The sequence below is a fragment of the Rhinichthys klamathensis genome, unplaced genomic scaffold, assembly GCF_029890125.1.
Source record: "Rhinichthys klamathensis goyatoka isolate OS25496 unplaced genomic scaffold, OSU_Roscu_1.1 h1tg000015l_1, whole genome shotgun sequence".
NCBI lineage: Eukaryota > Metazoa > Chordata > Actinopteri > Cypriniformes > Leuciscidae > Rhinichthys > Rhinichthys klamathensis.
Genome location: NW_026606567.1, coordinates 2,730,833 through 2,758,117, shown reverse-complemented (window position 1 = coordinate 2,758,117; position 27,285 = coordinate 2,730,833). Strand labels below are relative to the sequence as shown.

General features: G+C 38.2%; 1 protein-coding gene across 4 annotated transcripts in view; it reads right to left on the bottom strand.

Annotated features, from left to right (window-relative positions):
* Nucleotides 1-1,423: 1,423 nt before the first annotated feature.
* The window catches only part of LOC130068934 (potassium channel subfamily T member 2), a 113,792-nt gene continuing 87,930 nt past the window's right edge, over nucleotides 1,424-27,285 (bottom strand). Inside the window, exons 16-31 of one of the 4 annotated variants that reach the window (XM_056232590.1) lie at nucleotides 25,452-25,508; nucleotides 18,923-19,075; nucleotides 18,587-18,837; nucleotides 17,034-17,352; nucleotides 14,676-14,781; nucleotides 14,399-14,571; nucleotides 13,935-14,006; nucleotides 10,991-11,125; nucleotides 10,802-10,913; nucleotides 10,602-10,703; nucleotides 6,634-6,717; nucleotides 6,365-6,493; nucleotides 5,087-5,438; nucleotides 4,971-5,000; nucleotides 3,803-3,887; nucleotides 1,424-2,300 (exon numbers count right to left, since the gene is read on the bottom strand). In XM_056232590.1, coding sequence (XP_056088565.1) covers nucleotides 2,183-2,300; nucleotides 3,803-3,887; nucleotides 4,971-5,000; nucleotides 5,087-5,438; nucleotides 6,365-6,493; nucleotides 6,634-6,717; nucleotides 10,602-10,703; nucleotides 10,802-10,913; nucleotides 10,991-11,125; nucleotides 13,935-14,006; nucleotides 14,399-14,571; nucleotides 14,676-14,781; nucleotides 17,034-17,352; nucleotides 18,587-18,837; nucleotides 18,923-19,075; nucleotides 25,452-25,508 — 2,278 coding nt within the window. In that variant the 3' untranslated portion in view covers nucleotides 1,424-2,182. The remainder of the gene's footprint in view (nucleotides 2,301-3,802; nucleotides 3,888-4,970; nucleotides 5,001-5,086; nucleotides 5,439-6,364; nucleotides 6,494-6,633; nucleotides 6,718-10,601; nucleotides 10,704-10,801; nucleotides 10,914-10,990; nucleotides 11,126-13,934; nucleotides 14,007-14,398; nucleotides 14,572-14,675; nucleotides 14,782-17,033; nucleotides 17,353-18,586; nucleotides 18,838-18,922; nucleotides 19,076-25,451; nucleotides 25,509-27,285) is intronic. The other 3 variants (XM_056232605.1, XM_056232597.1, XM_056232611.1) reach the window with 3 other exon arrangements.

Here is a 27,285-nt window from a genome sequence, read left to right as displayed (position 1 = left end):
AAGCAGTCATTAGAGTATTATTAGACTGTCTACTTAATATCCGCTAACACTTTAAAGCTCCCCCTGTCAGGTTTTGGGTAAGGGATGAGGCGAGGACTCAGTGAGGACAATTGGCTTTTTATCATTAATGAAATAAAACAAAAACTACCCAGTGGGGGAAAACAAGACCAGCAGCAGGACAAAGCAGGACTGGACACGGTAACAGGATCAGTGGGACAAGATACGAATGGTACATAAAACGACGAACTGGCACAGGACTGAAAGCACAAGGAGAATGAATAGGGAGAGCAAACAAAGCAGGAAACGAGGAAGGACAGGTGGGGGAAATGAACCAATAAACAGGTAACAAGCTGGGCGGGGTTAGACAATAGACAGGAGAGCACATGGCACAAGGAAACATACATGACAAGCCATGTGCTTACACCAAACATGACAAAAAAACACGAGCACATGGCCAGTGAAAACAATCACAAGCCATGTGCTCAAACAAAACATGACACGAACCAATGAGAGCCCTCACCGACTGTGTGTCCACACACAACATGAAAGCTGCAACACAGCACGACAAAACATAACACAACAACACACGCGGACAGATGAGCGTACAGCCCGAGCGAACTCGCGGAGTGAGCGAATGCTCATCCTATGCGCTCACAGAAGTGCCGGGATCCGAACAGGGAGCTCGGGTGGAACCGGCAGGGCAAGGTGCAACTTATTCTAACACAAACCCTAACCTAACAGTCTACTACAGTCCAATAATACTCTAATGAGAGTTAGTTGACAACTTACTTATAGTTAGTAGAATGTCTAAAGTGGACAATTGAAATAAAGAATAACCGACTTAATTTCTGGTAAACAAAGTAAGCGCATTTCTACCAATTCTTACATTACCAAATGTTTTTGATGTAAAGTATACAGTATAAGACAATATTATATGGTACATGTAACGGTTATGTTCTGTGTGTGGACTCTTATGCTGTTTTCCTTTGGTTCCCATGTTTATTTCCTGTTCTCTTTGTTCCCTTGGCTAGTTGGTTTGTATGGGTACTTATTAAGTTCACCTGTGTCTTGTTTCGTTCCTCATTAAGGGTATGTTTACAGGACAACGATGTACTAAAAACGGAAACGTTTTTCCTTTTTTTTCCCGCGTACAGACGGCAACATTGTCAAAACTATCCCTGTTCACAAGGATCTGCAAAAATGACTAAAACACTGTGTTATTCATGCCAGGCCAGTAGTAGCTGATGTCAGTTTGTACAGAAACACTATGCACCAACACGTAATTCGCATGCGCATGATGTCACCATTTTCCCAAATTTGCGTTTTTGTTGTTTACATGGAGACAATAACGGTTCAAAAACGTGCACATTTTTAGTTGAAAGTGGTGTCATGTAAACGCCCCCTTAGCCATGCATTTAAGCCTTCAGTTGGGTTCTTCTCTTTGACCTGTATTGTCTTTAAATGTGTGAAGCTGTTACGCTGATTTTTGTTATTTTATGATGTAATGAAGCCTCGTTTACTGAAATCATGTGACTTTGGCAGTTTGATACGAGCTCCGAATCACTGGTTCAAAACAAATGATTCGCAAATGTTCACCCATCACTAGCTGCAATTTAGATATAATGCTTCATGGTAGTATTTCTTGCACTGTAAGTAGTATTACACTGTTTTATTACAATACAGTAAAATGTAATTGAAATATAATTAAAATAATCATTGAGAATGCTAATTACAAAGAAAAAAAGCGAAATGTCCTGACGTATTACAATAATGATAATTTGGGCGGGAAATTTGTTTTTTACTTGTCATTCAAAACATCTAAAAACTTGTCCTAAAAAGTTTTTTTATGCAAAGTATATGTTTTTCTTTTAATTTTGGCATGAAATGTGACCTGGACGGGCTCTTGACAGGTTTTGTCAAATGCATCCTTTAGTTAAATCAATGAAACCTTGTTTGAAATAGTGTTTTCTCAACAACTTCAGTTGTATTGATTAGTTGATATGAAAGTTGAGTGAAGGCCACTAAAAGCAAGATCACTTTTTACAGTGTATATTCAGCTCACAGTCCCATCTGCACAGGTACCTCTCCCTCTCCCTCTCTCAACTGTACACGCGCACAAACATCAGTTTGCCCCATCTTCTGGGGAGGTGATTCTCACACTGGAGGCCTGTAGTGATTGTGTTCATAGATGAGTGCTGTCCTGTGTGTCAAATCTGTTTCCCTCCGCTGGCCCTGCGCTTGGCTTCCGAGCGCCGGCCTGGTTAGGCACTGGTGACAGAAGATCTGGTCTGATCAGATACCTGCAGGAATGACCACAGTTAATGAGCAGCCAAGTGGTTGTTTCATCAACAGAATACAACAATCTAATAAGCATAAAAATACAAAGCACACACAAAAATTGGGTAATATACTCATTTTTTATAAAAAAAAAAAAAAAATGTGTATGTCGTTTCTGCAACACTAGTGGCACCTAGCAAAATGACAAAAATAAAGAATATATTTGAGCAACCTTGCTAAATTGCGCCTCCCCCAACTCAAACATCACAATCACAGCTCTTAAGGGTAAAAGTAGGGAGCTTTTAATAAAAGGTCCAATATATTAGGAATACTTTTAGCTGTGTTGCTATGTGTCATAAGTAAGCGATTGAGTAGACTTCCACTTGGTTTAGAGCAAACAGGAGAGTCTCACTCATTATAAACCCATCCAATGCATCAGCCCCGGGTGCATTTTTTGACATGATGCACCGCAAATATAAACAATATAAACTAGTACATTTGTCTTTCTGAAAGGGTGCATGATGAAGCTGTATGGCATTGAAGCCTCCATTTCAGCGTAGCATCACAACGCCCCATTCACTTTGCATGCTCGTGAGCTTTTTAATCTTTGAAGATCTACAGTAAATGCGGTACATTTTGGCCTCGCCCCAAATTCTTGCTATAGGTTGAGCTGGAAAGAGATTGCCAGATGTGAGCAGACCACTCTCAATGTTTTGATTGTGCTTCAGAGGTTCATTGTTTACACTTTTAGGGGAGATAAACCCATGAATGACATATTAATAGTAGTCAATGAATAATAGACTGGGTTAAGAGGATGTATTTTAAAGTCCCCCTGTGGTGAAAATCAAGTTTCCAATGTTGTTTATAAGTCTATGTGGTGTTTTTAATATGCTTTATGACAAACCATGTGCAAATTCATGTCAACACCATTGCTGAGTATTTTGCCCTTAAAACTGCAGTGAACCAAAGACAGTCTCAAAAACGCGGTTTGAAATCGCTGGTGTTTCTGACGTCACAAACTACCTTGTAACCAATCAGGTCAACGTGCGATCGTCAACGAGTGGATCTCTGAGCTGGTGCGAGTGAGTGGAGGCGGGGCTAATTTGCATATTCATAGAACCACGTATGGCTAAAAGAAGGTAAGTTGGTAACACTTTATTTTGATGGTCCGCTTAAGACATTTTGTTGACTATAAGTAACTTTGTAACTCTCATTACAGTATTAGTAGACTGTCAGCTTAATATCTGCTAACACTTTATTTTGATGCTCCTCTAACAGACATTCTACTGACTATAAGTAACTTTGCAACTTGTCAACTTATCCTACAAACCCTAACAGTCTACTAATACTTAACTAACACTCTAATGAGAGTTAGTTGACATGTAGTTGTGACGATACTTAGTCGACAGAACGTCTAAAGTGGACCATGAAAATAAAGTGTAACGGCTAAGTTGTATCATTTATAAAGTTTGGAAACGCCCCAACAATGCCTTGAAATGCTACCTTGTGATGTCACCATACTCACACAACATCATGGAGCTCCAGGCGTGTGTCAGGGGAAGGGTTGATAAGAATATAGGACAGTCTGTTTCCCGGGTCCGTCATCCCATCTGACACAAGAAGAGCAGGACACAAGACTATAAATCACAAAGTCCAAACATAAAATTCCAAAATATGAACATACAGAATTGACACAGAGGACAAAGTGTTTGAATGATTCACTCAAAACTATATTTATGCCTAAATTTAAGTTTTATGTATTTGAATTGTATATAAAATTCATCCATTTGGATTACAGTTTTAACCTAAACGAATAAGCCTAATGTTGATATTAATTTGTCAGTCATAAATGCACGAAACAGGTAAGATTTCTGTAACAGTACTAATAAACAGAATGTGTTTTAAATAAGTAACCAGCTTTATATATTTATTATCATCAATAAATCCATTTCAATATCATGCATGTTAGCTAACTGAATATTGCTTGTTTCACAGCTAGCCATATTTGAACCATTTTCATAATTTTTTTCCACAGTGAACAGACTGATGCGGATTCTAGGCCATTTGAATAAATGCATTTGAAAATATGATTATTTAAATCAAACATATGCAAATAGTTAATAATAAACCATGTCATGATTTTTCTTTTTTTGTATGACTGACAAATATGCAATCGCATTAAGTTTATCAGTTTGTTTATGTTAAAACTGTGTAATCCAAATGGATTGAAATTTTATTTCTATCCAATTCAAGTACATAAATCTTAAATTTAGGCCTAATTATTTTTTAGAGCGTAAAATGATGTGAAAGAAGCATTGGTGCACCGAGAGGACATTAATATAATATAATATAATATAATATAATATAATATAATATAATATAATATAATATAATAATTATGGTTGTATTTTTTTATTACACTTTACTGTTATACAAAAAAGTTTTTGAAAAACGTCTCATGCATTCATTTGATCAAAACTACAGAAATCATTCTAATATGCAGATTTGCTGCTCAAGACACATTTCTTATTATTATCAATGTTGAAAACAGGTGTGCTGTATATGTGTATCTTATCTTATACATCTCTTTAGTCTTTATTTTTGTTATTTTACTATCTGTGTACTGCTGTTGTCTCGGTGTACTGGAAGCTTCTTCTGTTACCAAAACAAATTCCTTGTGTGTGCAAACATACTTGGTAATAAAGCTCTTTCTGATTCTGATTCTGAAAAAGATAGTAGATATGCAATATTATATTTTTTAGCTACAGTACATCACCCAGTCTGAAGAAGCAGCGGTGTGCACACTCACTAAATCCAGACGGCGAGAGCCCCAGGTGCTTCATGCGTGTGCGGACCAGAGCGTTGAGCTCCTGCCTCTCGGAGCGGCGGAACAGGCTGAGTCTCTGCTGGCTGATGCGCTCCGCAGCGCTCCCGACGCCCTTGGCCCCGCTGGAGCCCCGTCCACCTTTACGGCTCAATCGACGTGCCCACTGCATGCTCTTCCTCCTCAGGAGCGGGTGGTCCATGGCCTGTGATGATGAGGAGGACGAGGAGGGCGGCTCAGATGATGTTGAGTTACGGTGAAGACCGGAGCGGCAGAGCAGAGGCTCACGGGGCTCCCGCGTATCCTCGTAATCCTCCACAGTGATGGACACCTGAGACTGAGACAAGCCACACAGAGGAGTCATTCCTCCACAGAAACACTATAATGACAAAAGTTTGGAATTAAGATTTTTCTGTGTGCAAGAAGTCTCTTTTGATCATCAAGGCTGCATTTATAAAGTAAAAATAAGCTAGTAAAAATATTATTACAATTTAAAATGAGTGTATTCTATTTGAGTATATTTTAAAACGTAATTTATTCCTGTGATCAAAGCTGAATTTTCAGCATCATTACTCCAGTCTTCAGTGTCACATGATCCTTCAGAAATCATTCTAATATGATGATTTGATGCTCAGTTATTATCAATTATTATTGGTGCTCAATTACTTATAATGGTTCTTATTATTATCATTGCTGTTTTTGCTGCTTAATATTTTTAAGCGAATGATTTTTCTGGATTTTTTGATAAATAGAATGTGCATTTATTTGAAATAAAAACATTTTGTAACATTATAAATGTTCTGAAGCTTTTGATCAACTTAATACATCCTTGGTAAATTAAAGTATTTATATATATATATATATATATATATATATATATATATATATATTTTAAATCTTGCTTAGCCACACATTTTAAATGGTAGTGTATCATAGTTTCCACAAAAATATGAAGTACAACTGTTTTCAACACTGATAATAATCAGAAATGTTTCTTTAGCACCAAATCATCATATTAGAATGATTTCTGAAAGATCATGTGACACTGAAGACTGGAGAAATGATGCTGAAAATCCAGCTTTGCATCACAGGAATAAATTTTAAAATATATTCAAATAGAAAACAGTTATTTTAAAGTTGAATAATATTTCCCAATATCTCTGTTTTTGCTGTATTGTCGATCATATAAATGCAGCCTTGCTGAGCTAAAGAGACTTCATTCAAAACAATCTGAATGAAGAGGTACATTGGCTGGTAATGTACCTCTGAGACAGGAAGTTTCTGTGCTTCGGTACGGTAGATGCCGATGGGAATGTCTCCTGTCGACGAGCACAGCTTCTGGTAGAGGCGGCCGTAAGTGCGAATCCACAAATCCTCCTCTGTGATTTTCATCTACAAGGAATATCAGAGCAGTATTAGTATTTTCATCAATGTCCTAAAATTCATTATGACCACCATCATTTTTGGAATAATTATCCAGATGCTAAGTGATAGTCTCATTATGGATTGAGGGATGGGCCGCTGGCACTCACAGCACACAGGAAGCCAGATCCAGGCATGGAGTCCAGACCTAGCAGCAGTCTGGTGATGGAGATCATGTAGTCCTTCACAAAGGACTAAAACACACACACACAAATGATGAAATCAGACATAATGACTCTGCAAATATGACCAGGGCTGGACTGGGACAAAAAATCGGCCCGGGCATTTTGGCCCAGACCGGCCCACTACATATGATCATAAACACAACCGAACTTTGCACGCCCTTGAATATGTATACCAACTCCTATTAAAACCAGTAATGCCATGTAATAACTGAATCAGGATTTAGTGAAATCTGTGGTGACGAGTGCACCTCTGTCCCTCTAGGGGGGTTCGGGGGCATGCTCCCCCGTAAGAAAATGTTGTGCTTTTTAATGTTAAATTCATAAATCTGGTACACTTTGAGAGTTCAAAATAAAGAGCTCCATCCCATATTCAGTGTGCAAATTGAACAAAGAAAAACTCAAAACTCTTTTAGTTGTGATATAGTGTCTGTATACATTAGCCTACACTAGTTATAATATTAATCCTATGGCAGTAATAGCCATATGTTGTAAAACAAATGCACTGAAAAATAAAAGCAACTTTCATAATTAGTTTTGTGCTAATTTCTATACTTGAAAGAGATAAACACATGATCTTTTATTTTGACGGAAACGGCATCAAGCTTTTATTTTGGCGAAAAACATGGTTTACAAACTCGTCTCATTACAATTCTAATAAAATGCGTAATAATCAAATATGCAGATGTGGAAATAATGCGTAACTGGGTAGTGGGTTCCAACATAGCCTAAGTGTTCTGAAAGTAGCCTAGTTATGCTTACTGCAGTTCTCTGCACTCACTCATCTCTCTCCTTATCCTATTTACTATCCTCATCAGACACTTGAAGGGCCTTTGAAGTTTCTTTTTTTTTCACGCTATTTCACTCACATTCCTTGCGTTTCTTCTCCATCGCTCTGACTATTTTGACAGATAGGCCTACACACTGACACTGCTCGCTCACTCGCTCACTCACTCAAAGCTATTTAAAGATGTGATTGGACCAGCCCAGTGTCAATCAAGAAAATAACCAATGGGCCGCTGATCTACGCGTTTCATCATGCGCCGGTCTGTGAGAAAAAGAAAATACCTACGCTGACTTTTTTGTCCAATGCATTACACCGACACAAAGATCCCAGAGCCGCCAATTAAACAAAACTAAACGCAATGGGCCGCCGATGTACGAGTTTTATGGGCCGTTCAGACAAAAAAAAAAATTAAAGTACGAGATGTATCGGCCCACAAAGCACGTCGGCCCACCGGGAAATGCCCGGTATGCCCGATGGCCAGTCCAGCCCTGAATATGACAGTGTTTCAGTAGAGTAGACTATCGACCTTAGGTCAGGGTAAAAGCCATAGTTAATACCATTTCGTTGATGTGAACGAAAGGCATGTGAGGAACCGCTTTTTTGTGAGAATGGTAAGGAATCTAATGAATCTCAATATTCAAGTTCCTTAACAATCATTTTAGTATGTTTAAGGAAGCATCTCTTCAGATCAATTCAAACCCAATGACTCATGAGTTTGAGACAGAATTGTAAGACTTTTTAACTGATTAATTAAAAAATTGCTCATAGGAGTCATTCTTTTGTTTTGGATTACACTGTTCTCATTGGATACATGCAACGTTGAGGTGCAATGCAAACAAAAGACATACTGGTGTAATGGGCTTGTATCTTTCCAGTCTTTCTGTCTCATCACATTCAATTCAGACTGTTCACAAGTTCAATTAAAACATTACATTTGCTGTGAAACTGTCCATTCAGAATTGGCTCAGAGCCACCGGTTTGGGATTGTGTTATAGGATTGTGTTCCATCCAAATCTTGTTCAAGATCTGTCAATTAAACAAAACATGAAATAATAAAAACAAATACAAAAATTGTTCCTGAAACATTGAAAATATTTTTTTTCCAAAACAACTCAATGCACTTGTCTACAGGTGTGACTGTTGTCACGTCACACATTGCATCACACTATTACATCCAGTGTAGATACAATGTGAAGGTGCAGTCACATTTGCTGTTGTTTCCCAAATTTTCACAAGCAAAATCCAGTCATTTCAAAGTGAAAGCTAAAAATTTCACCTCGCAGGTTTCGCAACGGGGTTTAAGTTTTTCTATGCCATGCTGACAAACAGAAAGCTGCTGGTTTGAAAGTGACTTCATACATCATACACTATTGACAACAGATAACTTTTTTTAGCCCACACAATTTCACTGAATTCGTGCCAATGTGACGCACCTTAAATATAGTATCTGCCATGATTTACAGGGCATTTACACTTACAGTTATTTCATTGCTTCAGGTTCTTGAGTGGATTTATTGTTGGTCATAGTGGATGATAATGGCAAGTCTAAAGCTGCCTTTTCTCGATCTCCAACACTCAATACGCATACAATTGCCATTACCCTCCACCTTGGTAAAATGAATGAATGAATATATCCACACAAACAAAAGACTGAAATACATATCATTGTAAAACATTAGCTTTTCTAGAGCTAATCAACCAAAGTAATGTTTTAGTTATAAAACAATTAGTTCGGAATGTCCACCCATTTTACAGAAATAGGTTTTAAAGAATATAATTTACTAGAAAAACATTGGTAAGTCTCACCTCATGCTCACAGATTTGATTAGAATACATCACAACTGGTCAGGCGGTCGCATACTTTCTAGCCGAAAAAGTTTAAATATTTCAACGCAACAAAGCTCAAAACGGTCCTGAGAATTACACATACGCATACGGCTCTATTGAAAATGAATGACTTCTGGTCTGATGTTCGTCTTAAATAGTAAAAAGGCAAGCCCTCTGGTGCTCTTTGTGTGTCGGTCAAAAATATATATATTTTTATTTCAATGAAATGAATGTAGATATCCATTTATTAACTTTTTGAGCATATTTCCAACGTAAATTGTGATAAATCTGCCACGTGTCGTCTTTGAGAAGAAATCAAACTTAAGTCTGTGCTCTAAAGCATTCAAGATTTATCACAGTTTACGTTGGAAATATGCTCAAAAAGTTAATAAATGGATATCTACATTCATTTCATTGAAATACAATGAAATGAATGTAGATATCCATTTATTAACTTTTTGAGCATATTTCCAACGTAAACTGTGATAAATCTTGAATGCTTTAGAGCACAGACTTAAGTTTGATTTCTTCTCAAAGACGACACGTGGCAGAATATTGCTTAAGTGAAACATGTTTTAAAAAGTTAACTTAAAAAATGTTACAGAATTTTAAGTTTATTGTTATGAAAAATGCACAAAAATACTATTTTACATTTTTATATGAAATATATATTTTCAAAAACAAGTTTTACTCTAAAACTGCACGAAAATCAGAACCATAAACCTAAACAAGTTGTGTATCAAGCTCCACATTTGAGCTTGATATCTCAAAAAATGTACTTTCAGTAAGATTTTGTTTGACCGCAGTACCAAAAGTTTTCACTAGATGAAATTCGTCTCCCATTCATTTCCAATGGGGTCATTTTTGACCGCGAGGAACACAAGTGTGACTATTTTTTCAGGCAGGACCATTTAACCTTTTCGACTTTTTTTTTGTGTTCACATAGCAAGTACCAAAACCTTAAAAAAAAAAAACACTTAAATTTTTTGGCAAAGAATGACCGAAGAACACCAGAGGGTTAAGTCATTCTATGCCATTGTAATTTGACAAAGAATCGAGAGAAATGGGTTTGTATATGAATTGTAGCAGTGTACAACGTATCATATCATAAACAAAGATGAATAATCATTAACCAATGAATCAAATGATGACAATTTCTGTCATGGTTTTCCACAAAGAATGAACACCCCTTTATGGTCTAAACTATTTATTATTATTATTATTATAAAGAAAGACAGAAAAATACAGCAATTCAGTCATGGGAGGATCACTTTATGGTTACCTGATACAGCAGAGTGTCTAACATACTGACACTAAACACCTTCCCAGCCGCAAACGGTAATCTGAACATGAACACCAGGTTAGAGCCCCTCTCTCTCTCTTTCTACAGCACAAATGGAGCAAAAGAGTGGATATCAGGTTATTTTGGGATTCTTTGGAAAGTATAAACGCAGTTTTAATTGTATTGCATTTGTGTCTCACCTTTTCCAGCTTAGAAAGAGCTAGAGAATAGTGGTCTTTCACTTTGAACTGCATGAAGCGCATGTTGGCTGGGTGGGTGAGTTCAGTTATGATACTGAGAGCTGGAAAAAGCCTTTAAGAAACAGTGAGGAGAGAGCGTCAGGTTCCCCAATGCCTCAAGCAGAAAGACACACATGTGGAAGGACCTACCTGAAGAGCGTCTGAACATTAACTATGGTCTTGGCATCAGCCATGTAATCCTCCTCAGCGATCATGGAGCTCTCTTTGTCCACCACAACCATGGTGTCAGCCAACGTCACGCCACAACGCAGAAGACTATCCAAACTGTACACACAGTGTTCAGGGACAAGCTCAGTAAACTTACGTGAACAGACAGACTTCAACTGTACAGAATCGAAAGAAACCAAAGAACCCAAACTGATGAAAAGGTATTTTGGTTAAATTGAACTACTATATACTTAATCTTTTGATACAATTTACTTATTATGAACATACATGTTGGTGCATTGTAATTTCATTAAGGACTTGCATTTAGTTAACATTTGTTGTTACACTGTTATCTTTACCCCTAACTGTAACCCAAAACACTGACCCCTATAATCCTACATACCTCAAACTCATTAGCAATAAATGTGGGAATTTTCCAGAATAACATGGAGTTACACAGTAAATATATAGTCTTGTAGGCATTTAATGTTAGTGCAAAGTAGTTAAGACGATGTAATATAAAGTGTGACTGGTATTTTGATAAAACTTTATTTAATGTTTGTACATATAATGCATTATGAATTCGTAGAGATGAAGCCTGTAATTTCAAAAACTACAAAAATCCCTTTTACTTCAAAAAGTATGGAGACCCCTTTGCCTTAGGAAAATTTAGTAATGTCACAATTCAAAATTCATATTATTGAATACACAAAATAAAATATGTTGTGGTCAAGGACGTGTGATATTGCTCTTATACAATTCAACAATAAATAAGTTAATATTTTGTGACTCACATTTCAGACACAGAATAACTAGATACTTTGTGTATTTTGCTCAGCTAATAAAAATGATTCAAAACAAAGTCACAAGAATAATTCACTGTTGCATCTCCAAGCAACCTAAAGTGTTCCTAAAGAATCAGTGTTTTTGAATTAATTGGTTGAGTGAATGATTCAACGACTCACTCATAAAGACTGAAGGTGTGATCGGCTTGAAGCGGTGCTGTGCAGACCGATTGGTGTATGACATCAAAGTACTACGAGAGCAATCCGAAAGCATATGGAGCCGTCCGCTCTCTAATCGCTCTTGCGGTACTTTGACGTGATACAGCGATCAGTCTGTGCAGCGCCGCTTCAAGTCGAATACACCTAGTCACTTGTTTGATCCTGAATGAATCAGTGTGTTTGAATTAAAGGGTTAGTTCACCCAAAAATGAAAATTATGTCATTAATGACTCACCCTCATGTCGTCCCAAGCCCGTAAGACCTCCGTTCATCTTCGGGACACAGTTTAAGATATTTTAGATTTAGTCCGAGAGCTTTCTGTCCCTCCATTGAAAATGTATGTACGGTATACTGTCCTTGTCCAGAAAGGAAATAAAGTATGGCTGTCAAATGATTAATCGTGATTAATCACATCCAAAATAAACGTTTTTTTTACATAATATATGTGGGTGCACTGTGTATAATTATTTTATATATATAAATACACACATATGCTTGTATATATTTAAGAAATATTTTCATGTATATACTGTATATAGATTTATATATAATTTATATTATATATAAATATAAATATTTTATATATAAATGATATTTTTTTCTTAAATATACATGCATGTGTGTGTATTTATATATATACAAAATAATTATACACAGTGCACCCACATATATTATGTAAAAAAAACTTGTATTTTGGATGTGATTAATCGTGATTAATCATTTGACAGCCCTAAAATAAAGACATCATCAAAGTAGTCCATGTGACATCAGTGGGTTAGTTAGAATGTTTTGAAGCGTCGAAAATACATTTTGGTCCAAAAATAACAAAAACTGCGACTTTATTCAGCATTGTATTGTCTTCCGGTTCTGTTGTCAATCCGCATTCAGTGACGCTGCTGACGTGTATCTGGTGCGCTCGTGTATTCGGGTTCAAATATACATACTTTGACATGTTTGCGAAGACTGTTTTGTTTACAGTGTGCGTCTCCCTCAGACTGTAAACGAAGCTCGGGCGCACTAATAACACGTCAGCAGCGTCTTACGTCATCAGCGTCACTGAATGCGGATTGACAACAGAACCGGAAGACAATACAATGGTGAATAAAGTCGCAGTTTTTGTTAATTTTGGACCAAAATGTATTTTCGACGCTTCAAAACATTCTAACTAACCCACTGATGTCACATGGACTACTTTGATGATGTCTTTATTTCCTTTCTGGACAAGGACAGTATACCGTACATTTTCAATGGAGGGACAGAAAGCTCTCGAACTAAATCTAAAATATCTTAAACTGTGTTCCGAAGATGAACGGAGGTCTTACGGGCTTGGAACGACATGAGGGTGAGTCATTAATGACATAATTTTCATTTTCGGGTGAACTAACCCTTTAATTGGTTAAAGGTAGGGTAGACCTTTTTTTTTTATAATGACTCACTCATGAACACAGTCACTAGTTTCTGAATAAATAACTGCGCTTGAATGAATCGGCTGAAGGAATGGTTCAATGGCTCACTCATGAAGACAGTCAAGTTTTGTTTCTGAATGAAACTGTGTTTGAACAAAACGGGTAAATGAATGTTTTAATGACTTATTCATGAAGGCTGCCACTTGTTTCTTTCCTGAATTAATCAGTTTATTTTAATGAATCGGCTGAATGAATGCTTTAATGACTCATGAAGAGACTTGTCAGCACCTACTGATGGTAACTGATGTAAAATCCCCCTCACTAATGCACAGACTGACATTCTGCCTGGAACAAACACAGACAGCGGAGAGATATAAAGAGTGAAAAATGTCCCAGTGCTGTAGGATCTGTTTATCAGCACTCAAATTCGACAAACAGAACTAATTGTTCTACGATCCACATGTTAATAGCTTTATCTATATATTATACATGTGCTTCAAGGAAAGCTTCTCTTACTTGTCGATGGAGCCCACTGTGTAGTAGACCATAGGAAACCAGCAGATGGCCTCCAAGAAGTCTGCCTCGGGTCTAGCAAACACCACAGAGAGAAATGTTGAGAATCTGAGGTGATGCTTTGACGACAACAACAAGCAAACTGAATTACAAATGTCTCTGATGTCTCTTTCCAAGTATTTTACAAAAATGACTGCTCTGCTCCAGGACATCTAAATAATGAAATCCAGCCTGCAGCTGCTCCCCAATGTTCATCCAATCAGGAAAATACAAGATGACTCAGAGTTTTATTACATTTGATTGGATTATATGACGATGAATCTCCCCATATTAGTTTTCTGTTACAAGAGAAACAATGATTGTGTCATAATAAATACAGAAAGGCGACCAGTGCTGTGAAAAACAAAGGATGGATGATATCTACAGGCTTGAGTATTTCTCAATGTTTCTGTTTTTAGGACACTCACACGTTCTCCAGTAGCAAAACAATGGGGTTGAGCTCCTTCCTGGGCCGGTAATACGCCCGCAGCGGAACTATGAAGTTATAGAGGCCGTTTCCAGCACTTTCTGCGGACACGATGATCAGTTTGTTTTTAAAGCCGTACGAGCGAGCATCCTCGTAGGGCATATGATGACAAGCCTGAGAAAGCAATCTGCTGTTAGGATCTTGTGCTGAGAGCGGTGTGGTTATGAGCGTCTGTGAACTGTGTGACATGAAAGATTTGGAGAGAGGCAGACACTCACCTTATCCAGGCGCAGACAGCAAAATGGCATTTTCTCCTGCAGGAGGTGGCAGAGGGCAGGAGAGCTGCCGATGTATGGAGAGTTTAGTGGGTAGCCTTTAACCCATCTGTGTGAGAAATACAAGTGCACAGACATACAAACATCAACTCTACCATTCAAAAGTTTTTAAAATAGGGCAAAAACAGTAATGCTGTAAAAGACTATTATAATTTGAAATAACTTTTTTCTATTTAAATATATATTAAAATGTAATTTATTCTTGTAATGACAAAGCTGAATTTTCAGCATCATTATTCAGTGTTTTCAGTCATGCTTGTCACAAAACAGTTGTTCTGCTTAATATTGTTGTGGAAACCATGATGCATTTTCTTTTATGGATTTTGCAATGAATAGAAAGTTCAAAAGAACCCCTTTTCTGTCCTTTTATCTTTTCCATAATCGAATGTGTCCTTGTTGGAAAAAAAAGGATTAATTTTAAATCTAAATACAATTATGAACACAATTGTATACAATACTATTTTTTTTGGTGTCTTTTAATAGCCAGTAAACTACAATTCACTCCACTGAGCAGAATACACTTCATAACTAATACTCAAGTATTATTTTAAGGAATTGTTACCTTTCCCAAGTATTATTGAAACTTACCTAATTTAGTTGGCACATAACTAGAGAAAAAAAAAAAAGTCATACTTAGTTTCATTTAGACCTCCAAACTACATTTTTCACAATTTATTTGAAATAAAATTGGTCTGTCTTAGCTTTTGTTTATTTATTTAACTTTTTATACCCTGATTCCATCTGTAAAATAATCAGTATTTATTACTTTTGCAGTGATTACTTAAAAACTAATTAAATTTATTATGATTAAAGAGATTTATAATGTTACAAAAGATTTCTATTTCAAGTTAATGCCGTTACATATTTTGAACTTTGTATTCCTTAAAGAATCTTGAAAAAAAAAAAAAAATTGTATCACTGTTTCCACAAAAATATGAAGCAGCACAACGGTTTTCAACATTGATAATAATAATAAATGTTTCTTGAGCGTCAAATCATCATATTAGAATGATTTCTGAAGGATCATGTGACACTGAAGACTAGAGTAATGATGCTGAAAATTCAGCTTTGCCATCACAGGAATAAATGACATTTTAATATATATTAAAAAAGAAAACAGTGATTTTTAATAACATTTCACAATATCACTGTTTTACTGTATTTGGTGAACATAACAGACTAAAATCTTACCGACCCCCAAATTTTGAATGGTAGTATAAATCTGTTAAATAATCAATATTTATTACTTTTGGAATTATTACTTTTTAAATTCAGATATTTCCCACCTTGTTGAACACAATAATCTGTAAAGTAGGCCATAATTTATGCCAATAGTCAAAAGTTTGTCTTCGTGAGACTAATGAGACCAATGCTACATTTCTGTCGTCTAGAGCAGGGGTTTTTGTGTGTGTGTGGACCACTATTTGTAATCAAGAATTTTCACGGACCACCTCATATTACACATAATAAAATATGTCTACACACAGTCCTACCTGAATTAATCCGCACCTCTAAATAGGCTTACTAGCACTAAAACTATAACTGGTCATCACATCAGTACAACAGGCTTGTTAAAAGAAAGTTTACTGCACACAACGGCGGCCACATATTTAATTTATTTATTCACTCCAGCGCCCGAGGGCATAATCAGGTTCATTTGAACAACAGGCTTATTTCCATAGCAATGGAGTATGAAATATATACAGTAATAACACTTGGATATAGTCAACATTTCAAAACCTTTGGCGATTTTAGGGGATTATTAATCTCTGCAAAGTCCTCAAAAAGTAGGCTTGAGTTTGTCCACTTAACTGCACATCCGCAAAACATTTCAGAAACGCGAGATCAAGAAACTAACTGGAAATTAAAATAATAACAGGCCTTATTCATTCCATTTATAAACATTTCGTTTCATATAAACTGCCTATAAAGGCTATGCGTGTGTGATGTGATAATGAGAACATATTTGCCTCTGCCTCTTTTCTCTTCAGAGAACCTGTTGCTATCCACCGATCCATGTTGTGGTTCTAACGGCACTGAACTTGAACATCACGAACATCATTTTAGTAATCACACAATAACTTGACAATTTAATTTAAATTTTATATCAATATAGGCCTACATATTATTTTTACTTTTTATTCTTTTATGGGAATTTCCTGGTAAAATGAAGGTAAAAAAATATTATTTAATATTTTATTTTGCCTTTCCACGGACCACCTGCAGTACCTTCACGGACCACTAGTGGTCCATGGACCACAGTTTGGGAATGGCTGGTCTAGACCAAGACCTAATACTCACTCGCAGTGTGCTCCCCACCACTGGCCTTTCTGCTCTCCCCCCTCTTCCTCCTTCCCCTCCTCTCCTCCCTCATCCTCTGATTGGTCCCCCAGTAGGTCAAACGTGGGGTTGTGCACTCTGTCAACCACCTCCAGGACGGGGGCGATGCTGTGCCTCCTCTCCTCGGCTGAGCCACCCATGGCTGGCAGCGCTAGAGTGTTACATCCCCCCACTTCTGTCCTGGACCCGCTCCTGCTCACAGTCCCACTGCCCAGAGCCGCCGGGCCCGTGCCCTCGGGACTGCTGTCACTCGAGTCCTGCAGGTCTATGGCTACCGTGCCTGTTACAGGACGAAAGAGTTAGAGGTTGTAGACTACTACATGAAATCAAAATTAACTAATTTGCTTTATTAAAGGGATGGTTCACCCAAAAATTAAAATGTCATCATTTACATGAAGATATTTTGAAGAATATGGGTAACCAAACATTTGATGGGCCCCATAGTATGGAAATACTATATACCATCAACTGTTTGGTAACCGACATTCTTCAAAATATCTTCTTTTGTGTTCAGCAGAAGAAAGAAAGAAATTCATACAGGTTTGGAACAATTTGAGGGTGACAAAATGTTCATTTTTGGGTGAACCGTCCCTTTAATGCACGTTTCTTGTCTTACAGTTCATGATTCATAAGTGCAATTATTCAGAATAAAAAATGTATGTCGTCGTAATCTTTCATGAAAATGCAATAACTTGCTCAACTGAAAAATGATGGAAATTAGCAGATCGGCTCCATAAGTGTTGTTGAAAAATGGTGGAAATTAGCAGATCGGCTCCAATCTCTTAAAGCACCTTAAATCAAACCACGGAGGGCCAAGAGACGACAGATGATTCATGAGTTCCAGTGCTTTTCACTAGATGGAGATATTGCACTAAAATGATATATTTTGTTCGCAAAAAACCCATAGTGAAATTTTAGTCAATTTGAGAAGCATGTTTCTCTTTTTCTGTCTACATCCATCTCACATCACAGTAAAGAACAAGAGTAACTGAACTGTGAGTAGCACACAATACATGACATTATAATAAATAATGGTTTAATTCAGACAGACATATTGTGATTTATATCTTCACAGGCAATAATTTTCACTGTATGAAAACTCTGATCACTATTATTAATCACGATAACCATGATCATGCTCAATTAAAATAAATACACTTGCACAATAATTGTAACATAATAAAATATTATTATTATAATTACTACTACTACTACTAATAATAATAAAAAGGTTCAAATACTAAGACTTAAGAGGATAAAAGAAAAATATTTTCATTATTTATATTTAAAAAATATGATATTTAAAATATTATTCTTGTCATTCTAATCCTGTGAAATATTTGTTAAGAAAACATTAAAGGAAACCATACACTTTACTGTATGGTTTCAGATTCAGTTTGAATAAATTAATTATTAAAGCCATGATGAAACTGAAGTGAAAATCTTTTTATCATTGTTATTCTCAATAATCTGTGTGATCGTTAATCGTCAAAGATTTGAGTTGACAAACTAACCCATGCTGGCTATAATGCTGTGCACTGGTAGGCGAGTGAGCCCATGATAGATTGTCTGTGGGACCCCTCTGGATTCACCCCCGGGGCCCCTCACAGGCTCTCTGTGGCCCCTGACAAAGGCTGAGTTCTCCTCTTTGGAGATGTTGATGTAGAAACAGGTGTCGGAGGCTCCCATGATGTGGCAGGGTCCAGGGTTCAAGAGGATATTGGCTGTGTCCATCCTGCGCACCCCGATCAGACACACCCCGTATCTGCCACAGCAGTTAACAGTGTTATTGTGTGCGTATACTGGAATTAAAACAAACTGATTCAATGGAGCTTAATCCAGAGGCTTACTTTTTATGTGCGTGAAAGGAGGCAAAGGTGAAACTCTTTCCCTGATATTCTCCAAAAAACTTGCTCTCTTCCAGCCTGATGTGGTGCACTTCATTGGCCGCACAGCGCCTGTAGGTGCGCTGCCATTGGTCGACTGAGCCAGCAGCGCCTTCCCTTTGAGAGATAGACATGGATGATCTTTTGAAAATGTTTTCACAATTTATTTCCAAAGATTTAAAGGATAGTTCACTCAAAATCTTAAATTTTATCATCGTTTATACCCTCATGTTGACTTTCATAAGACTTTCTTTCATCATTGAAACACAAAGGAGGACATTTTAATGAAACCTGAGAGATTTTAGTTCCTCTATTTAAAAGTCCATTACACCACCATTTTGACACTCCAAAATGGTCATAAAGAGATTGTGAAAGTAAACCATATGAATTGAGCAGTTTAATCCAAGTCTTGTAAATAGATACAATTACTTTATATGAAGAACATATTTAGGCTTTTGCTCACATATAAACATAATCAACGCACATTGTGGAGCACATCAAATATAGTCAACGGAGGCTTTATGAATTACTTTCACAATGTCTGTATGAACTTTTTGAAGCATCAAAGTTTTGGGCAAAAGGACTGTCAATGGAGGGACAGAAATCATCTTAGGTTACGCATGTAACCATGGTTCCCTGAGAAGGGGAACGAGACACTGGCTCAAAGGGTTGGAATCATACTTAAAAAGAGATTCCTTAAAGGGAATATGGCCAAAGCCAAAGCACATTAACCCTGGCCTACTCTGCATAATGACCCTCAAGGGCGAGGGGAGTACTAATACACTTAACCATATGCGCTAAACAAAGCTCAAGAGCAGACTCTCAAGGCTCTCTAAACAGAGAGGATGCCTAACCATACTCTAAGCCAGAGACAGTCTTACCAAAGAGCCATACACCTTGATAATACTGTCTGTGCGGAGCCCTGAGAAGCGGAGGCCTTAGTAGGATGACTCTTTAGAACGAGAGGAGGCCTAACAACACTCAGCCCTAAAGACAGTAACCAAGGAGGCTTCACAAAGAGCCTACACCGTTATTGCTACTGTCTGTAAGAAGTTCTAGGAGTGGAGGCCTCTTCAAAATGACTCTCTAAAATGAGAGGATGCCTAACAACACTACGCCAGAGACATCCCATCCAAGAGGCTCCTAAATAGCCATCATACTGATAACACTGTTTGTGCGGACCTCTGAAGAACAGAGGTCTCAGCAAAACGACTCTCTAAAACAAGAGGAGGCCTAATGACTCTCAACCCTAAAGACAGTTAACCAAGGAGGCTCCCCAAGAGCCTACAACTCCAGTACTACTGTCAGTATGGAGCTCTGAGAGCAGAGGCCTCAGCAAAATGACTCTCCAAAAACAAGAGGAGGCCTAACTACACCCTACGCCAAAGACAGTTCCATCAAAGAAGCTCCAAAGAACCAATTGATAATACTGTCTGTACGTAGCTCTGGCGAGCAGAGGCCTCAGCAGAATGACTCTCCAGAATGAGAGGAGGCCTAACGACACTCAACCCTAAAGACAGTTAACCAAGGAGGCTCCCATGGAGCCTACAACTCCAGTACTACTGTCTGAACTAAGCTCTAAGAGCGCAGGACTCGGCAACACGACCCTCTACAACGAGAGGAAGCCCAGCTAAACTCTACGCCAGAAACTGTCTCATGAAAGAGGCTCCCAGAGCTATACTTACTAAAGATACGGTCTAAGCAGAGCTCTGCAGAGCGGAGGCCTAGCAAAACTACTCTTTCTAACGAAACTCAACTTTAAGACTGTACAGACAGTAACACTGGAAAGTCTGTACAGAGCTCTAATAGCGGAAGCCTCAGCAAAAATGACTCTCTTTAAAGAGAGGAGGCCTAACTACAATCTACACTGAACTTCTACTAAGGAGTCTCATAAAAAAAAAAAAAAAATCTTGAAAAACTACGATGCGGAGCTCCGGGGAGCAGGGGCCTTAACAGAACAACTCTCTAAAACGAGAGGAAGCCTACACCACTCAATCCTGAAAAAGGATAATCGAGGAGGCACTCAAGAGAGCCTTTGGCTCTAGCACTACCTGTATCATGCTCTAAGGCTAAAGACAGTCTCACCAAGGAGGCTCACAAAGAGCCCTACATCTTGATAGTCCGGTCTATACGAAGCTCTGGGGAGTGGGGGCCTAACAAGACGACTCTCAAAACAAGAGGAAGCCAAGCAACAACCCTCCCTGAAACTAATATCGATGTGGAGCTCTAGGGGCAGAAGTCTCAACAGTATGACTCTCTATAGCGAGAGGAGACCTAACAACACTCAACCTAAAAAACAAGTATGTCCAGGGGACTGTAGAAAGCCAACACCTGAAACTCAGAACTTCGGGGAGCGGAGGCCTAGAAAGATGACCTTCAAATATGAGAGGAGACCACACAACACTCTACCCTAAGGAGTAATATCTTTTATTTCAGGAACATTTCGCAAGGTGGCTCACAGAGCCTACCAACTAGTGGCCGCTATCCAGGCAGCGAAGGCCTCAGAAGGACAACTCTCTATAATAAGAGGAGGCCTAGCAATGCCTCTTTTTTAAAAGCAGCAGACAAGGAGGCTCACAGACAGCCAGACAACTTGACAGAACTGCCTGCCAACCCAACCAGGGACATATATCCTGCCATTCAGGAGTGATGTAGTATCATAAAGATCTAAATGGCAGGATCAGAGCCTTCAATGAGGATGCGTCAACCAATGAAAAATAGTATGGAGGCATTGACACATTTCCGTACTCACACAATCCCTTCACATTTACTTATTATGATAAAAGGATAAATGCAGACAGAATATGGTTTCTCTTATGATCTCTCTGTCTCAGTGTAGGGATCAAAGGGGAAAGAGAAGGCTAATAGGAGCGGGACAGTTATGTCAACAGAAATTGCCCGCAAAGTCTGCCACGAGCGATCTCACTTCTCTTGCGCCACCAAACCAGATCTCAATCTGTTCGTGGCACAGGCAATAACTAACCACAACTCCTAAATTTATATAATAATGACTACTACACTCTTTCTGCCCCTAATTCCTCAGAATTAGAAACAACACATTGAGCGATAGCAATATTTGAGCCAAAAAGAGCAGCCCAAAAAGGAAAAGTTCCTGTTTGACTCCTCACTTGCTCCGCCCACAACCCCCACACTGGATCCCATCTACCGCAGTGGCGCCCGTGGGAAACGAACCTCGGAGTGCAGGAGCTCAACTCTTATCTTTTTTAAGAGAGAGTCAAGCCTGGGTGGAACCAATAACATCAACCGCATTGCAAAATAATACATTTAACCCCCTCGAGAGTTGAGCACGCTTAGTTCAAACGTCAGATTCAAATGCATCGCTATGATTGACTTCAACTTCCTTAAGAGTCGAACGCTCTTGTGCAAAAGCTAACTACTATCCCTCAGGAGAAAACAGAAAGAAAAAGCTTCTTACCTGTCTCATGTAGTCAGTCTCAAATGCATCACACCTAGCACATCCAGCTTTTTCAAAGAGTCAAAGACATTCCACCTAAATGCACGTCCCACATCCCTTTCATTGAGAAATCCTCACAACGCACACATTTAGCTCCCTCGAGAACGAAAAGTGTATGCTCCTTCACACGTACTTCAAACAAACGGATCCCAAAGACAGAAGAGGATGACGTGTTCCTCAGGCGCCCTTTTATACTCACGGTCGCACAAGTAATGGCGTCATAGATACCATGTGCTCTTTGATACCAATCTCTCATTTGAAAGTCACGTGTCTAGTATCTGTAAAACCGCATTTTTCCATCTTAAAAACATATCTAAATTACGCCATATGCTCTCATTAACAAATGCAGAACAATTAGTTCATGCGTTCATGACATCAAGGCTAGATTATTGTAATGCTCTACTGGGTGGTTGCCCTGCACGCTTAATAAACAAACTACAGCTAGTTCAAAACGCAGCAGCTCGAGTTCTTACCAGAACCAGGAAATATGACCATATTAGCCCGGTTCTGTCAACACTGCATTGGCTGCCTATTAAACATCGTATACATTTCAAAATATTGTTGTTTACTTACAAAGCACTAAATGGTTTAGCTCCGCAGTACTTGAGTGAGCTTTTAAAGCATTATAGTCCTTCACGTCTATTGCGATCTCAAAATTCCGGCCAGTTGATAATACCTAGAATATCAAAATCGACTGCTGGCGGTAGATCCTTTTCCTATTTAGCACCAAAACTTTGGAACAGTCTTCCTACCATAGTCCGGGAAGCAGACACACTCTGTCAGTTCAAAGCTAGACTAAAAACACATCTCTTTGACCTAGCATACACATAATACATTATAGACTTCGATAATTCAATGTTAGGCTGCATAGATTAGGTCAGCCGGAACTGGGAAAACTTCCCTTAAATCCAGATGTACTCGTTACATCATAAGAAGAATGGCATCTACGCTAACTTTAGTGTCTTTGTTTAACCCGAGGTTTTCCTGCAGCCTGCCGGATCCAGGCCGTATCCAGATCTGACGAAGGAGATTCGCCTGGACCCGATGACAATGCAGTGCTGAAGTGTCAACTATCCTCTCCCTATGGAGGATCCCTTTCCCACTCTACAGATTGGGAAAATCCGTTGTGGAAAATCCGGTTTGCGTACCCCGAAGTGATAAAATAAAATTCTGTATCAAATTTATAGGCAAGACAAGTAGTTTGTTTAGGCATGGTTTGTAGGGAAATTACAAACCTGCGCACACATATTCAAACGAATATAACTATAGAATCAATTTTTAATGCGCATGTGAACGCCATCAGGTCACAGGTTCGCGTTTAAAGTCTGTTTAGAGAGAACGCCGTCGTCTTAGTGGCCCCTAATGTAATAACAAATGATAATTTTGCTGGAAGTGAATCAATCAAAACCAACTTTAGCCGGAAATAACATTATTCAAAATCGCTATAAAGCCAAAACAATCTCTGTTACCGTAAATTGTATGTTTATCTCTGTAAAGCTGCTTTGAAACAATCTCCATTGTTAAAAGCGCTATATAAAGGAAGATGACTTGACTTGATAGGTTGTCGCCAGCCAATGCAACTGTCGTGTTTAGATCATGCTTCAGACACCTGTCATGCCAGGACAGACACCTGTCATGTCCTCTAGAGCCGGGGTTTTCAAAGTGGGGGCCGCCAGGGGGGCCGCAGCAAGTTGGAAGAAAAAAAACCCGTAAAAAACGTAAAAATATTTATATTATTATTAGTATTGTTATGAAATAGCATTAGAATAATTTGTCGCATAGCCTATCTGAACATTATACTTTTAATGCAAATTTTTTAGAGATGCACCGATTGATCAGCTGGTGACCGGAATTCGCCGATTTTCACGTGATCGCCCATGACAAAAATTTCAAATGCACTCGGGCGCCGCATGATTAACATCGCGCAACATCAGCATCCCACATGCACACGGAACACACATGTAGGAAACCTAGTAAATTACGGCCGTTTCAGACCGCAAGTGCGAGCGGTGCGTGAGCATTGCTTTTCGGCGTGCGTGTTAATCAATGAGTGCATTCACACCGGGAGCAGGAGCGTCGCATGAGCAGCAGTGAAGCGGGGGTTTCGGCGCCGAGTCTATTTTTGCTGCGCTGCTCACGCTCAATTAAAGCACACTTTTGATGGACAAAATAAATATGATTTCACTCAAAAAGTTCCTAAAATGCACATAATTTGCATGTCTAGTGTGTTTTAACAAGAACTGGAGTAGGCTATGTCAGAAAAGAAAAAGACAGAAAAGAAGACTTACAAAAAGAAAATTTACCCATTTAAACTTGTTTGTACTATTCAGTTTGGGTAAAAGTATATGGTGTATTGAAAGTATATGGAAAATTGTAATCGGTGCATCTCTATAATCTTTCTGAATGTCTGGTATCAAACGCCATCACAAAATCTGATGTTCACCTAGATGTTTTTATTTATTTATTTCTACATTTGCCGTAGTATTGTTGATGGGTTCAATAACACCTTGGTCAGAACCTAGTGGTATTTGGGGGGCTTTGTCATGGAAAAGTTTGGGAAGCCCTGCTCTAGAGGACACAGTGTGAGCTCTTACTCGAAAGGGAACTCTCAGGTTTCATTAAAAATATCTTCATTTGTGTTTTGAAGATGAACAAAAGTCTTTTGGAATGACATGAGGGTGAGTAAATCATGACAGAATTTAATATTTTGTATTTCTGAGTGAACTCTTCCTTTGACATGTCCTCCAAATGTTTTCACAGCTTGCAGTCAGCCTGGGAAAAAACTATCTTACAGATGGGCAGAGAACATAAAAACTGCTTGATGTGTGTTTGACATCCCTGCGAATGGCTGGGAAGATGTAGGGAAGGTGAGAACCAGAGGGAGTGGGGGAGTGTTAAGATGGAGGAGGTGAAGAAACAAGGATGCATGACGCAGAGATAAATTCACAGTTTATGGGATCTTTGCCGCTGTGAGTATCGATGTGTATGCGTCAATATTTTACAGTCGGTGGGTCTGACCTGTTGAGCGGCTGGAAGGCACCCGCTCGCTGCTTGAAGGCCTCTGAAGATGCTGTTCTGATAATAAAAAATGAAACAGTTAAACGGAACTTCTCACTGATGCAGAGAGATCTGTGAAGCAGCACAAGCACATCATCTACAGGGCATTGTGTTCTATTTCAGGCATCATGTTTGTGTAAATATATTCAAAAGAGCAAATTCACATCTATACTATATCAAAAATGCCACCAGTGTCTTTTTACAGAGAACCAGACGGAGAAAGTTTTATTTATGTATTACCCTCAAAAATACATATTACAGATACAAATGCACACAAATGTGGTTGGTCACTTTCAATGATAGTCAAAAGGTCTAAAGGTGCTATTACATTAGCAAACTGTCAGCGAAATTTTGCAGGCGTAAATAGTGTAGCGATGTGCAGACCATTTTGGTAAACAGCGATTATGTGTTTTGTGGGCGGAGCCTACCTGGGGCCAGTTAAGTGACAGTTCTGCAGTAAAAGTCTTTGGAAACCACAGAATTAAAACAATTAAAAAGATAATTGCGAGATAGTTGCAACTTTTTTACTCAGATTTTTTTTTCAATTGTGAAATATAAACTCACAGTTGCAAAAAAAAAAATCTGACTTTTGAGATATAAATGTTATAGGTTTAAATATTATTTCATGCTATAACTGTAGGGCCAATATATTATGCCCTCTATGAACTGCATATGAGTGTATTATGCCAATGTATTATTTATATCAAATTGATGCTTTAAAGGGGCCATGTACTGCATTATTTTATTATTTTATAATGTTTCCTGGGTGCACTTATAATGTTAGTATGATTTATACATTGAAAATGGTCATAATTTAGAAATAAAGGGCATTTATTTTAGCCTTCGATTTGAACGCTCTGTTTGAAGGGCCGTGTCTGCTGTGACTTCAGTGTAAACGCCCACTGCTGTGATTGGCTGACATCTTAGCATATGACACTGCCAGTATTACATTTGGAACAGTGGAACTCTCTCGAAAACTTTTATCACATTTTTACTATTACAGCTCTCCAAGTTAACTAATCGTGAAAAGTGTTGATTATAGCATTATATTTAGATCCATAGCATTATATTTGGATCGTGGCATGAAAGGTTGCAGTGATGAGCATTGTGTTAGGGTCAATTTTGTTATTTACCTACTACTTGTCATTTACGAATCAGTGGGCGGGGCTTCAGTGGTAATGATGTAGAAGTAGGCGTTAATTCTGTAGAGGCCGTCTATCACCCATCCATGATGTCTTAAATAGGTAATTCCAAAAGGAGTCGTTCTCTGAGCTTGGTTTTAATAAGGGCTTTTTTTGGACTAAAAATAACAAATGAAACTTACAGGATATTCTTATAGTATGATGACCTCTTATATGTCAAAAGTTCAAGGGAAATTTGATTTCTCAATTCATGACCTCTTTAATAGTAGGGTTAGGGTAATTTAGCAGCATAATGGCTTGCAAACATAAACGTCTGCGTTTACTGGAGCTTCAAAGGGCGTATTCGACGACGGTATTCCATCAAAATTAATACCTTTTTTTTTGTATTCCGATTCTGACAACCAAAAGGCACAATACTTTTTTACATTATTCCATGGATTTTGCCCATTTCCCCCCACTACTGCAGTGATGTAAGTGTGACATTTACTACCTAATGGTCTATAATATCATAGCGATGATGTATAAAGCACAGCTCTAAAGAAGACACTTTCAAAAACAAGCAGATTTCTGTTGTTCAGTGCAACAAATTCTCATGACCAACTTGAAAATGAGCGAAATCTGTGTGGGGAAATCTTTCACCCTCACGTGAAACT